At 38.7% G+C, this 15,805-nt stretch overlaps 1 protein-coding gene across 1 annotated transcript in view; it reads left to right on the top strand.

Moving 5' to 3' along the window:
• The first annotated feature begins 2,223 nt into the window (after positions 1-2,223).
• The window catches only part of LOC139695697 (RNA polymerase II-associated protein 1-like), a 36,452-nt gene continuing 22,870 nt past the window's right edge, over positions 2,224-15,805 (top strand). The window contains exons 1-8 of the mRNA XM_071594474.1: positions 2,224-2,364; positions 2,548-2,677; positions 2,827-3,011; positions 7,314-7,509; positions 10,678-10,818; positions 11,903-12,036; positions 15,161-15,289; positions 15,563-15,736. Of these exons, the coding sequence (XP_071450575.1) occupies positions 2,237-2,364; positions 2,548-2,677; positions 2,827-3,011; positions 7,314-7,509; positions 10,678-10,818; positions 11,903-12,036; positions 15,161-15,289; positions 15,563-15,736 (1,217 nt within the window). The 5' untranslated portion in view covers positions 2,224-2,236. The remainder of the gene's footprint in view (positions 2,365-2,547; positions 2,678-2,826; positions 3,012-7,313; positions 7,510-10,677; positions 10,819-11,902; positions 12,037-15,160; positions 15,290-15,562; positions 15,737-15,805) is intronic.

Raw genomic sequence — 15,805 nt, forward strand, 5'->3', positions numbered from 1 at the left:
CTCATGCAAACACATGTACCATTAATCAGCAAACAACTGCACCCCAGGATGCAGCACGAAACCCATCCTACAACACGCAAGCCAGGACACAACAAGCAAGAATGTGAAACACCACCACCACATGAACATACAGCACAAAACACTCTACCCCCTGAGGAGACTGTAAAAGGCAGGGAATGAGACCCAACGTTGCAGGTCACAGGAAATCCCCCCCCCCACCCCACAGAGAGGGACGAGGGATTGAAAGGGAGACTTAAATACAGATGAACAGAACAGTAATGAGGTCATTGGGAAAGAATGGGTTATTATAACAAAACACACAAGGTTAGTGGAAGAGCATGTATTTAAGTAGAACTAATTATTCCCTGGACGCTGAGGGTGGCATCCATAGCTCATCTATGTCTACTCTTAAATGAAGTTATAGAATTGAAAGCTCTTCGAGTGACTATTTATGTCTTTCAGTTGCAATTAATTTTTGAAAATATATTTTATAATATTATTTATTTGCGGCAGGTATTTAGTTATTTGACTCATGCCGTTGATATTAGAGCCTCTGTATAATCAAAAGAAGGTGTTTGCTTTCAAATAGCTTCAAATAGTTATTGTTTATTTTTTATAAATACTGTTCACCATAGTTTAATGTTTAATTCTGTCATCTTATTCAATCTATCTTCGTCTGAACATCCTCTGCTCCGGACGATCTCTTCCTAGGGCCCTTCTCACCCTTTGGTCTTATTTCAACAAAACATAAGGGGTCAGTTGAAAATGCATGCGCATCAGTCAAACTATTTATTCTCCAGACATTGTGGGTGGCAAGTGGCATTCTGGTTGGCTCTAATTCTACAGTTATTACCCCATGTTGTCCATGGGAAGAAGGGGTCCTTGAGTCTGCTAATTCCGGCATCTATTTTTCAAATTATCCAAATGACCAACGTGTATTAGAATATGAATAATTAATGAGACTCCCTTACTGAAACAAATGGCTCTGAATTTATGCAATAAGTTCAACCTAGCATTAAATAGTGTTTGCTCCAATGATTCCCGTTATAACTGTGAAATTATTTCTGTGACCTTTTTCATTGTACCATCACAGTTTTTAATGTCTCAGGCCTACTCACATTAAACCTTCTCAAGGAGATGGTGCTGTGGGTAACGTATTGGCTTCCCACCCAGGGGGCCCAGGTTTAAAATCCTGGAGATGGTGCATTTTTTCAGTGGTATCCCGATCCCTACTTGAGGTGATTTGTGGAGAGCTCTCAGAGTGAGTGTCCGTTGGATGGGACGGACCCCATGACACCTTTTGTTGAGAGCAGGCTAATGCTGGGGTCCTCTCCACCCTTCTTCCTCTCCCATCCATCCCTAATGGGGCGAATGACCTCCTCAGCCGTGAACAACTGATCAAAGCACTTTTCCACTTGATAAAAGTTTTTTATTTCATGACCGGGTTTCGATGTATTACATCGTCATCAGGTAAATTTTAAAATTCAAAATTGCATCAAGTGGAAAAGTGCTTTGATCAGCTGTTCATTATGTTCGACTTCCACCGCATCACGCCCACTGAAGCAACTCAATTTCTCCTCAGCCATCGCCGATCGCCTCCTCTGCTACCTTCTCAATTTCCCAAATGAGGCTTTTCTCCATTTGCTCCCATACATATTGGTCGTATCGTTAATGGGGCCTCACAAGAGTATGGTAGCTACGTTCCTCGACCTCATATCCACTCTTGCCAACGATTCATCCAATTAATCCAAATTTTTTAATAGCTCGACCACAGATTGCACTCGTGTGGTGGCACCCTCATCATAAGTCATCGGTAGTGATTACGCACATGCACTTTGCCATATCAACCACTTCTATGGCAACCCCAGCACGTTTGTACATGGAAACCACCTTTTCTGCATACTCTTATCACCATTGATTTCTTGGGATCAATTATAGTGAAGCTTTATGTACCTGTGTGGTGGAAGTTGAAAACTAATTGTGTAAAATTTCATGTTGTGCCAAATATGCTGAATTCAATGAGTAATCACTACAAAGCTGTGCGCTATTAAGTGAAGATTGAAATGGAATGTTGTCAAGTCGTGTCAAGCATTGAATGAGCCACTTAAGATAAAGGGGTTGATTTTTGGATTGTCAAAGGCATGCCTCATTGTATTTTATTTTATTTGGAATCAAAAAACTGTTTAGTTATTGACAATGAATCTTTTCCTCCCCTAGGGAATTTTCTCCCCTGCTCATGAATCAACTCCATCATCACCAGCATGCTTCAATGGAAGTTGATCCTTCGTCCAAGTGCTTTGACCACGAATATGCTGCGGCTTTGCTAGGCCTTCTGGAGACTTCATTGACTGTGGCTGAGGATGGGTAATTTGCGCCTCACTTTCATTTTAGTGCCAACCTTTTTCACTGTGAAAAACTTTGCAATTTGTGTTTTTCTTTATACCAGAAGTAAGACTTTCTTTGTTGATGTGATAAAATGTCATTTCAAAATTTTAAAAAGTTCAGAATAATCTGCAGTTTTGTTGATGTACCGTCTTATCTTTCCAGGACTATTCTCACCCATTCTGCCCTTGGTCAACCTGCTGGAGCTCGGGTCATATCTGTTATCTTGAGTCCTTTGCTGTTGTGTGTAAGGAAGTGGTTCACGGAGATCATTCGATTGAAAGAAGTACCAAAGGTATGAGCTTCGCCGTGCTCTGTTTTTCGTTGCTCCCCTGTTTCATCCTATCGTGTGTAATTTTTCCAATGTTTCCCATGTTGTCTATTAATATTTACAAAATGAGTGATGGTTTGCGAATACCTTTATCTCTTTTTCTTTTCTTTCAGTACTCTGCCCTGAAGCTCTTGGGTTCCTGTCTAAGTTTCTTGTCGACTGCATTCTCCAGACTCAGCGGTGGTGATGACTCGGGATTCAAGAGGGAATTACATGATTGTGTCAATTGTGTGCTTGAAGAATGCATCATAAAATTCCTGGCAAGTGACAACTTCAAATTGCTGATGAAGAGGCTGTGGTAAGAGAGAAACCGACAGTTCAAGCACACTGAACTAGCTATTTTGTAATGTCTCCTCAGGAGTACATTCCCTTCGCATTATCTTTGATATTTGCAGTTCTATTATTCTTTTTTCTCCATTTATTCACAAGTTTTGAGCAGCCCCAAATGGCATAGGCTTGATTAAATTTCTATTCTTATTTACTAACTTTACAATGGGATATGACCCTATGCGGTATTCCAGAAAGAGAAAGGCTAAGCTAAACATTAAAATAGGAGGGCAAAAACTAGAGCAGGTAGAACAGTTTACGTGTATCGGAAGTGTTTTGAGCCAACTCGGTCCAAGTAGTTGGGACGTAAGGAGAAGAATTGCGCTAGGCAAAGAGGCTTTCACAAGGGGGAGGGAGTTGATGACAGGGACGTTGAGTAAGGATGTAAAGAAAAGACTTGTAAAAACTTTGATGTGGAGCATAGTTTGTATGTTGTGGAAAAATGGTCACTGAAGCAGTAGACTTTTGAAATTGTGGGTGTGGAAAAGGATGGAGAAGGTGAAATGGAGAGAAAGGAAAACAAATGAAGTGCTGGGTATGGTGGGCTGGGAGAGGGGTTTGTTCGGAGAAATCATAAAGAAGACAGCAAAAATGGACGAAGGGCATAATGGTGGGCAATGGGATGTTGAAGACTGTAATAGAGGGGATAATGTTGGGAAAACAAGGAAAGGGCAGGAGTAGGGGACAGGGATGTTGGACGGAATGAAGGGAGGAAGGAAGTACACGTAGATGAAGAGTGGTATGTTTTATTATCCGATGTCAGGTTGTGTTTCTTTCTAGGACGGCAAGTAAATGTACTGTTGAACAGTATTACAGGATGTGTCCATCCAAAACCTACCTTAACCGGCAGAATAACTAAGATAATAATAATCATCATTTTACGGTATAAACTTGAATACTACTATCAAAAGGAGACATTAGGCTATAGTAATATGCATCAAGGAACCTTTTATTTTTTTTATCCAGGCCGAATTTTGAGCATTAGAAAGAAGATCCTCGAAGATATTCAATGGACTTGCAGTCCCTTTTTGTGTCAAGTCTGCCTCTAGAAATTTGTGCTCTCCCAGAGTATGGACCATACTTCCCTTTCACTAACTTAGAATAGCCTTTGGCAATTCTCAGAAAAAATTAAATTGAGTTAATAACTTTCTTAATCAGTTGATGCTCCTTGCATGTACTTATAATCAGGAAAAAAGGCATAATTAATCAATCATTTTTGTAATTTATGATGTCCTTGTGTCGAAAATCATCACTTGGAAGCCAGAATATTCAGTATAATTCAAAAGACCGAAGAAAAAGTAAGGGGCTCAACTTTTGTTTCATATCATGGCTTCGAATCATAGAATGGGAGTATTTCCTTGAAAGAGTGTTGTGCAGTCAAGATGTAGTATGTTTCTCTTTTATTGTCCTGCTATTTGAATGATACATACGTATGCTTGAGATCCCTACTTGAGGTGCTTTGTGGAGGGCACTTTGAGTGAGTACGCCGTCCGTCGGATGGGACGTTAAACTGCGGACCCCTTGGCGCCTTTCGTAAAGAGTAGGCTAATGCCGACGCCGGGTTTCTCTCCACCCTTCATCCTTTCCTGTCCATCCCCTATGGCGCAAATGACCTTAGCTGTCGGTCGCCTCCCCTCAAAACTACTACTACTACTACGTATGCTTGAAATTTGTTTGTTATTGGTAGAGTCCCTCCGCGGACTACAACCCTGACGTGGTGGAAGGGCTTGTGCGTTCCGATGACCCCTAGAGCTGTGCTGGCGGGAGTAATAATAATCACTCCTGGTAGGGTCACCCATGCCAGCTCGAAGGTCGAAGGTTAGGAGCCAGCCGAAAGGTAGTCCATCGTCATCCCACGAAACCCTTGCAAGGGAAAACCAGCAGCAGCAGGACAGGAGAAGCAAGACAAAAAGACCAATTTAGTTAGAATAGGAACGTGGAATGTTAGGACAATGATGAGGACAGGGAAATTGGAGAATGTTAAGAGAGAGATGGAAAGGGGAAATATAGATATTTTAGGTCTATTTGAGGTGAGATGGAAGGATAACCGGGATTACTGGAGTGATCAGTATAGAATAATATACAGCGGCGGGGACGAGAGCCAACGAGGGGTTGCCATAGTATTAAATGAAGAGGTAGGAAGAAGCGTAGTCAACATAGAGCAGGTAACGGATAGAATACTACTTGTGGAGATAAAAGCAGAACCGACGAACTTGGTTATTATTCAGGTATACATGCCACCGAGCAAGCATAAGGAAGAAGAGGTTGATAGGATATACAATCAGTTAGATAACATAATCGCGTGTGTTCCCGCACGGAAACATTTGATAGTGATGGGGGATTTGAATGCGACGGTAGAGATGGTTATGAGGTGAGAGACTACGGTTTAGGCACGAGGAATGACCGCGGGGAGAAAGCAGTTGAGTTCTGCAGGAGACAGGGGTTAGTCATCACCAACACTTGGTTTAGACACCACGAAAGATGCAGGTATACATGGAAAATGCCAGGTGACTCAGAAAGGTATAAGCTAGATTATATCCTGGTTAGACACAGGTTTAGGAATAGTGTGATAAATTCGCACAGCTTCCCGGGAGCGGATGCGGGCTCTGACCACAATTTAGTTGTTATGAAATGTAGCGTACATTTCAAAGAGATAAGGCAGGGGCGGCGAGTTAGAAAATGGAATGTAGAAGCATTAAATGGTTTGAAAAAGAACGAATACAAACAGGCGGTAGAGGAAATCATGGAGGATGGTAAAAAGGTACTATCGAAGAAAAATGGGGAATGATCAAGAAAGGGTTGTCGAAAGCCACAAAAGACACTATTGGAACCGTTAATGCGAAAAGGACTAGGAAACCACGGATCGCGGATGAGATGATTACGTTAGAAATTTTGAAATGCATCCGTTGCAAGGATGAACTTGTCAACGAAATTTTGTATCCCTCCCATTCCCCACTCTCAGACATACCACTCTTCCAAGTCAACGATTGGCACCAAGAGATATAATACTCTTTTCCTCCGACCCACGTTTTAACCTTTTTACCCCTCCACCCTCTCCCTCTCCCAATCAGATGGCATACATGTGTACCAAGTTTGCTTCTACGAGGACCACCTGATGATGACATTGAGCCTCGCAACCTGGGTCGTGTTTTTAAATAAAGTATGTGGAATTATCAAAGTCGATAATTTCATTTCATTTCAATGTGTAAGAAGACGGTTGGAGAAATTTTTAATTTGGGATCCTAAAAAGAGAAATCAGCATATTTGAGGTGGAAAGTGTTGGAGGAAATCATTTGTGAATGCTTTACTATGTACAGTCAATGACAATTTCCGACAAGCTACCGAGGCGTCCTCTTAAACTCTGAAATTTTGGCTAAAAGTGGCTAAAGCACTCGACTTAAGTGACTAAAGCACTCGACCGGATATTGAGGGATCTGGGTTCGAGTCCCAGTCAAGGCGAATGATTTTTACGCTCTGAAATTGTTGCATTGAAATGCACATTAGCTGATGACTCCGTTAAAAGTTACTGTTGCGGCATCTCCCGCAGTTTCTTTGGAATTAGCCTAGGATTTGTTTTGTGAGTGAATCAAGTGATTTTTCCCGAGCAAGTGTATAGTATTCATTGCTTTTACAACTCTTAGCAAATTGTAAGGAGGATTGCTTGGCAAGTGGACTGAAGGGAAAATTATGTGGAAGCCAAATTTTAAAATTGGCTGGGTAAATAAATTAAAGCAATGCCCCAAAAATAACATTTCAACATAAAATCAGCAAAACTAAGATAGAATAGCCCTGGAAAAGGCCACGCACGTGCTCGTGCCTTGTGATAACACCACTAGGCTGGAAGCACGTGGAATGAGCAGCTGCATCAATAAGGTCTATGGGTCTTTTCTTTGGTTTTCTTTAGTTTTTAAGCCCAAGTTTCTCATTAAATGTAGTCTATTCACACTCCAAAAGTGACTATTTCTGTAAATAAGGAGTTCAGGGGCAACATAACTGTCGTGTTTCAGCTGATTCTGTTGCACTTCGACCTGTTCATCCCCATGGATGCACAAATAAGCTCAATGATAAAATGGTCCAATCATCCATGAATTCCAAATTCAATAATTATGTGAAAATAAGTTTTCCCCGGGCACTTTTGAACTTAGTGTAATTTCTCAAATACTTGCATAAGTCATTGTTAATTTAATTTGCTTGGCTGCCCGTTGATTATTGTTTTACTGTCATTTGAATCATGTGGTTGGTTAGCGCTCTCTTAACATACGTACATTTCCAGGAGTCACTCATCTCTGCGACCAACCGAGTGGACCAGAGTGGTGAGGGACCCGCAAGCACTGCCCTCCGCTGGAGGTGTGCGTTGGCGCGGGGAAATAACCCCGATATTGCGCACCACAGGGCCCCTCCCCCTTCTGCTCCCCCTCGCCAATTTCCTCTTGTCCACGGTGTCCATCCACCGAAGCACGTCATTGCAGGTACGCTTACGTTATGTACTTGTGCGCTGGTAAGGTTGCTTTTTGAGTGTTCATTTTGCTGTGCATCTCCTCATTTTTTATTCCATTCTCGGGAGTATCTTTTGTGCTTGAATAAATAAATAAATAATAATATAACAATACTTTGTTCATTTTGATTAATGGTACAACTATAATAAATGCCATCAATATTAATATTACATAATTCATAAACATAAATTCTTAAATGTTATAAAGATTAAAATAATTCATCAAATGAGTGAAGTGGGTAGCCATGCATATACCCTACTCTTGAAATTTGGGATGCAGTCTGATTTCAACTGAGTAGGCAGCCAGTTATCAGTCGAATGTTCATGTTAATGAAATGGGTTGTAAGTTGGGGGCAGTGTACAGTAAGTAGTATTCATTTGCTCTACCCCTTATGGTGTAGTCATGGATATAAGATCTTAATTGGCAAGTTTCTAGATTAACTTTCTCATGAATCAGAGCCTTAAAGATGTATAAACTTAATGTAGTCATGATTCCATACCTAATAAGCAAAAGGCTAGCATGAATCACGTGGTGGGATGTTAGCAATATAGTGCAGTAGCAAATTTGTTGAACCTGTGTGGAATGACCCCATAACTCAACACCATAATTCGAATGACATTGAAAGAAGGCATGGTAGAGTGTTGAACGATACTCATTTGAAATGAGAAAGTTGAGCTTTCTTAACTTAGATAGATAGATAGATAGATTTATTCGCCATAGAACAATACATAATTGTATGGGCTTCGTTAGGATTCAATTACATTTATAGGTGCATTAACATTCATACCAATTCATAGGAATAATAATGTACATGAAATATATGAATATTAAAGATTTAAAAAACAGAAATCCCTACATTGGCTCTTTCTATGTTCTCTTGGACACTATAACAAGCATTATTTAAAAAGAAATTGTTCAACTTTTTTTAAATTTATTTTCTTGGGGGGAGTATTTGTTTTAACTCTTCTGGGAGTCAATTAAACAGCAGTCTTCCTGAAACTTCTGGAGTTTTTTGAAGTGCTGCTACTCTGCAATGGTCATTATGAAGATTATCCTTACCCTTGGTGTCGCACTTGTGAACATCCCTATTTCTGACCAGTGAAGGGGTTTTGGTGCAGGCATACAAAATCACATTATACATTTAGATACAGGGAATGGTCATGATTTTGTGACATTTGAAGCACTCCCTGCAGGATTTTCTTGCATTTAGTTTAAATATAACCCTTATTTCCTGTTTTGAAGGGTTAGCATTCTATTGATGTTTCCATGTGCCGAGCTCCCCCAGCAGACGATGCCATATCGAGCTATGGACTCAAATATACCATGGTGTACTGGGATTAATACTTCTGTATTACAATAGTTGGCAAGATTTTTAAAAGGAATAGGGCTTAACATAATTTTTTACTGCATTTTTCCATTTTAAACCTCCAGCTTAACTTGTTGTCTGTTTCTAAACCCAATAAGGTGGTATGTTCTAACTTGGGTATCAATTGGTTTCCTATTTCTACAGAAATATTTAACCGAAGGTCTCTATTACTAAATGCCAAGTAAACTATTTTTCTTGCATTTAGTTGTAAATTATTTACATTCAGCCATTGAGCGACTGAATTCACCATAGCACACATATCTATTTGTAATTGAGATGTTTTCGTATGACCTGCTGTTAGACTTATGTCATCTGCATAGAGCACCATGTTATTATTCTCTGGAGAGATTATGGCTTTTTCAATGTCATTCATATACACCAGGAAAAGTAAAGGACCTAATATGGAACCTTGTGGGACCCCATATTTAATAGTTTTCATTGTTGATTTGTAGGTAGCACCATTTTTTCCGACAATTTCTATATACTGTTTCGTATTTTCCAAAAAAGATGTAAGCCGGAGATGAGCTACTCCCCTGATACCATAATGTCCTAGTTTAGTGAAAAGAATGCTAGAATTATAGAATCAACGGCTTTTGATAGATCCATATTTACCCCTATAACATGCTTTTTATCACTTCAAGCTTGGGCAATTTTAGTTACATAATCACTGCATGCAGTTTCTACACTTTTATTTTTTGTGAAGCCATGCTGTGACTGAGAAACTTTATTTTTTCATGAGGAATTTCACTAGTCTTTCTTCCATCAATTTTCGAAGTATATTTGAAGTACATGAAATTAGTGAGATTGACCTGTAATTATTCAGTTGGTCTTCGACTCCCTTTTTATGCAGTGGAATAACTTTGGTTATTTTTAATTCTTCAGGAAATTGCCCAGTTAGAAACGATTCATTGGCTATATTGGTAATTGGTAAAGTGAAGGATTCCTGACAAAGTTTTATTAGATAATTTGATATGCCATCATGCTGACTGGATTTTTTGTTTTTTTAGATTCTTGATTATATTTCTGACTTCATTTTCTGAGGTGGGATTTAAGTAAATTGATACACTAATGTGCATTACTTTTTCTATGCTATCATTTAGAACATTTTTCTGTGCCGTTGTTTCGCCAATGATAGCTATGAAGAAATTATTGAATTCGTTTGCCATATTTTGAGGATCTTATGCTAATAAACAGGTTTGCTCAGTTTATTTAATATCTTGCTGATGTGGGTCTCTCGGTTCAGTTTTGCATTAATATAAATTCCCATTAAACATGATATGTGCTTGCTAAGGGCTTTTACTAGGCATTTGTTGATAATTGTTAATGCACAATGTTTTACAGGTTGATTATTATAATTTCCACGGTATTTTATATTCCAAAAATGAAGTATAATAGAAATGTCTTCTCAATTCACTGTAAATGTTCACACATTCTATTTTAGGATAGAAGTAGCACACTTTGCGCAAATGTTTTCACATTTGAAAGAGTTTGATTTGTTATTTGGTTCATAACCAGATTAAACACAAAGTAGTTTATGTGGCTTGTTAATGTACATGTAAGGAAAAGGATGGAAAGCTTCTAATGTAGTAATCAGCTGTTATAAATGCTAGTTGGTATTGAAATTGTTGAAGGGCATAATTACTAAAACTTCTGTATTTCTCTTGACTCTTTACGTATATTACACATCCATAATATGGTCTTTGTGAACATAAACGCTCATTCATAACTAACAGGATATACATGTGCATATTTTTATTATCAAATGATTTTTTCAGATTTCATCTTTATTTCTTTGCAATCCCAGTTTGTTGAAGTACATGCAGAACATTTTGAAGTCGAAAGAGTTGAATAATGATTGGTTTTGCCGCTTTGAAATACATTTCTTATCTTCTGTGATTCGACTTGGTGGTAGCAAGGTAAGCTGAACAAAGTTTATTAAAAGCTAGGAAACTTGAGCTCTACAGCCTCTTTGAAATAAACAAGGTTAAAGAAAATCTCCTATGGCCATAATAAATTAGCACCACTCGTCTAAGCACTTTCTCTTTTCCTTTGTCTATTTGTCTATCCCCCCCCCCCCCACACACTATCCTCCTCTTTTCTGTCTTTGGTTCTTACAATTTCTCACCGCCACCCCTTATTCATCTTCATGTTTATATTTAATGTTTGTCCATTTCCTGATTCACTTAAAACCTTCTGTTGCGAGTCCTTTTTTCCTTCAGTTCACTGAGGAGGGACACCTGGTGGTTGAAAGTCATATATCCGACCTCGTCTTTCTCTGTTTTTTTATCATTCCTTGACTTTGCTCAATTTGGAATAATAATCTCCCATTATTTAGGCCCTCGTTGAATGTGTGGGTGAGTTTGTCTGCTCCGTGTTTGTCCCTGGTGCATGGAATTAATTCCCATAAACAGTCACGGTTAGTGTGTCTGTGTTCATGAATCCAGGTATCCTCGATGGAGTCCCTTTAAATCTTTGAAGGATCCCATTTGGGTTGAGTGTTTGGGTGTGTCTCTAGTTGGTCACTGGCGAGGAAGTAACATCCCCGTAAACCGCTACAGAAGGGTTTTCTGGTTGAGATGTTGTGGTTGATTACTGTCGTGCAATTTCCTCTCACCCACAAACCACCTCATCAATTTATAGTTTTCCATTTTGGATGAGTGGTGCTAATTTATTGCATCCACAAGATATTTTTATTAAACTTGTTCAAATTTATTTGGTGGCACATTAATTTATCCTGTGATGCAAGAATGTATGTGTAAATAGTATTTAAATTTATGTGATACATAAATGTTTATCATATGATTGTGTATTGAATGCAGAGCTTAAATTAGGACTCAAATAAGCCTATGATTGGATTGGAAGGTGTGACTCAGGGAACTTGACAAAATTCTTTCTTGAACGCTTTGTGATTGAAAACGTTGATATATTCTTAAGTTTATATTATGCAATCCAAGAGTGAGGATCATTGTCCTCCGTATCTCGTTCCCTTTCTTTTCTCAGATCTACGTCAAGGATGTGGACCAAATGCAATATCATTCGGCTGCTCTTGCCATTGTTCCCCTGCTCTCATCTGATGACACAGTCCTTAGAGCTAAGATTTTTGAAGAAGTCATTTTTGAGCCTGCTTTTTTTGGGTAAGTACCCACGTGTCATTGCCTATGCTTGATGATTGAGACGTTAAACTCCAAGTGATCGACGTGAGAATTGTATTCCATGATGAAGATTTTATCACAACTCACATTTTGTATTTGATCCAAGGATTTGCAACTTTTCACGGGGGTAGTCATGTCAGGAGGACAGAATAGAGCAGCCTGGAAACCCGTTAAGTGATAATTAGATTCTCTGGTCAATTTGAATTCACCAATTTACACTTTATTATCAATTTTATTTCTTTGGGATTGGGTATATGTTTTGGCTGATGGATGGCTCATGAGTTCTTAAGAGTTAGTGGGGTCCTCTCTATAACCCAAGCATCACCGTCAACCTTCATCTATCACGACTGACCTTCACGTTGAAAGCTGTGGAGGTGATGGCTGCAAAAATCTTAGAGTAAAACTTAAATGTGTATGATTCAATGCCGGATATTTAGTTATCATAGAACCAGTTGGATTGTTGGGAGTTTTTGGTTCCATTTTCAAATTCAATCTGAAATATTACATAACCATGATGAAATTTTGAATTTGACCATGGCAGCCTTATCTGCATCCACTCACTTCCTCTCCTACAAGCGTACAAGTATGCACTTGATCATCCCTTCACCCCACTAACTTATGATTATGAAGTTGGCAAAGTGGACGCTTTTCTCATTCCTAGTCTTTTTATGATGTAAATAATATTCATTGGTCCCTGGACTTTAGAAAGTGTAATATAGGACAAGTGAGAGAACGAACAATCCGTTGTTTCAGTGTTCGGAAGACTCCAGAAACTCCTCTTCCACACTATAATAGCATATATCTATCGGGAAATGCTTGAGATATTTCTTAAATGTGCCCTTAGGAGGAGCAGTCTTTATGCCAAGGTGCAGATAATTGAAAATTTTGATGGCCACATGAAAGGGACTCGAATTATGCATAGAATAAGAGTGGCAGAACAAATGTACTTGAACACTCTGTTGAGTATTCTGCCCATGTACTTGAGCATTGGTGATTTGTTGTTTCATATTATCCTTAACATACACACATGAGTAATAAATATACAGACTAGGTAAAGTTAGAATTTTCAATTCTTCAAAATAAGGTTTGTAAGTTATTTCTGCTATCTGATACATCTTTTGTGCATTATAAAAACTCTATGGAATCCATCATTGGGAGATATTATTGGCCCCTTAAACATTTGTGTAGTGAGTCCAGTGCAGTGGAGTCTTGCTTAACCTTGCATATCAAGTAATTCGCATAACAAGCTAACATATTTATCAAAACGGATTCACTTAATGAGTGGATTCCCGAAGCCATTCCTTTCCTGCTGCTTCAATTTGTGCTTAACACGTGATCCTCTTGCATCGTGGTGTCAAAATTGATCGCACGTTTTTCCAAATTTATGTTCAAACATGTTCTTTTTGATATTTTCTGTGCAGAGTTTAATAAACCCGGTGGAAATGTCCCAAAATGAAAAGCAGCTAGAAGACAGCCATGAGAGAATACAAATAACTGTAGAAATAAAAATGAAAACATTGAAAAGGGAGAACAAGGTGTGAGCGTAGCTGATCTAGCGTGCACAGATGAGATCTGATCCAGCCGTGCAGCCATGTTGAGAAAAGTAGCCTTCCATGGAGCTATGAGGAGGCCTTAGTGAAGAATGTACTCTCTCCCCCCTTTGGGAGACCTCACGCACGCTCATCCCAGTGTCTCTCTTCCACTTGATAAACATCGAAACCATGGGCGTGTGAGATATCAAATCTTTATGTGGACGTGCAAAGTTTCTTTTTCTTCCCTCACTTCCACTTTTCAAAACAATGGGGAAAATCTTTTCCGTTGGAATGGTCATCGGCCGCCTCATCACATCCTCCTCTAACAATTGTTGGGAAGAGTGGGCATATTGGGTGTGTTTGGGTCATGGCTGCAGACCCATGGCTCAAAAAATGACTCAAAATACGTTGCCGATTTCAATGTCCTTTTGTTAGTTGGTTTATGTTTTACTTGATTCAAGTGTGAGGTCTCAAAGGGGAGTACTTTGCAGGGGACGACTGAGAGGCCTCCGCATGGTTCTAGGCGGGCTATTTTTCTCAAAATATTGCACAGCTGGATCCTTTACGGGCAGGCCTCACACCATCAGTCCACAGCAACACTATTGTCAAGCATATGGACAAATTTAAGGAGATGGATGAGAGTTTAAGGGGGAAGTAATCTACACAATGATTTTGTGTTCTCAATAATACTATTCACGAGAACATTAGTGGAGAGGCATAAGTGATTTTTGCTGGCCTAGTTAAGGTCTTGTCAGGATCATCAATGGCCAAAACAGTAGTGTTTAAGGGAAGCTGTGGGTGATTCAAGAAGTTTAAGAGAAGCACCAGCATCCACTGGATTTTGTGAAGCATAGCAGGGTGCTCTGACTCAAAGTCGGCAGAAAATTGCTTCTGCGGCTTAAAAAACCATTCCAAGGATTACCTGCCAGAAGAGGCTTTCAATTGTGACAAGATGGATCTTTTTTTAAGTTTTTTGCGAAAAAATGTTGAAACATTGGCGAAAGCTAATGTCTCTAGACAGCTTTTCTGTAAAAGATAATTGGGAATGTATGCATCATACATAGCAATGTACAATGTACCCATCATAAATAATAAACTTATTATTTTGATTCTTTTTTTTCTACAAATTGAATTTGCATAATGATTGGTTCATTCCACGATAGAAGAGAAAATGACGCTGATTCACCATCCCTACCAATTTCTATATTATATTCTCTGAATAAACCTTGAACATTATTTATTTTTCCTGGCATAGAATGCATTCTCATATTTGGCATTATTTATATGGGAGAAATTGTTTCATTCTGTGAGTGCTATGCTTTAAAGGGAAGATTATGGAATGAATTATGCTTTTTGTGCGAGGTTCAGCTGTATTAGAAATTTGTACATCTGGCTTTGTTGTTGGGTCAAGTGATTCTTTGTTTTCAAAACCATGTTTAATTAATTACTTTATATCTGTTGCGAATATTTTATTTTTACAATTGTTAATTTCTGAAAATTATGCATGCCTTTGTTGTTCATTTATAAGTTACTTTAATAATTAGTTTCAATTATGATTAAAATATTTTGTGCAGGAATACTTCTCAGCTGTCATCTTTGATGGACTTCTTGTCCCTGGATAATGCGAGTAAGCCATTGCCATCAGCCACTGGTCTATGCACGGAACAATCCAAAGTTGTTCTACTGCAGAAGGCTCTTCAAAAGTAAGTGGATTTGCCAATGTACCAATATGACCCGAAAAAATCATGAAGCAGGGTGTTGTATTATTATAAAGAGCCTTATGAATTTTCATCTTCATATTTTATTCAATTTGCATGCATGATAGATCCAAAGGTTAATTTAGAATTGAACAAATATGAGTTATTATTCAGAGTGCATACAATATACTATATAGTAACAAAACTGGGCTTTGTAAATATATTTTTAGATTTTAAGAAAAGTTTCAGTCACATATTATTCTATTTTCTACGTGACAGCTTGCCAGTGATTACGGACGTCTTGATGAAACAGTTGGGCATTTTGGAGGAGAAGAGTCCAAGCCATGAATTTCCATCACTTCTCTATCGAACTGCCAGCAGTGGGCATTGTATGGGTGTCAGTTGGTTTTATAGGATACTTGCCGATATCTGTGGTACCCAAAAGGAGCAAAGGTTAGAATGAAATTGAATTTTGATTCTTGAAAACTTAATACAGGTTAACGGTAAGTGTTTTCTGATTTC

This window comes from Hetaerina americana, unplaced genomic scaffold, assembly GCF_022747635.1.
Source record: "Hetaerina americana unplaced genomic scaffold, ioHetAmer1.1.p SCAF_62, whole genome shotgun sequence".
NCBI classification, from domain to species: domain Eukaryota; kingdom Metazoa; phylum Arthropoda; class Insecta; order Odonata; family Calopterygidae; genus Hetaerina; species Hetaerina americana.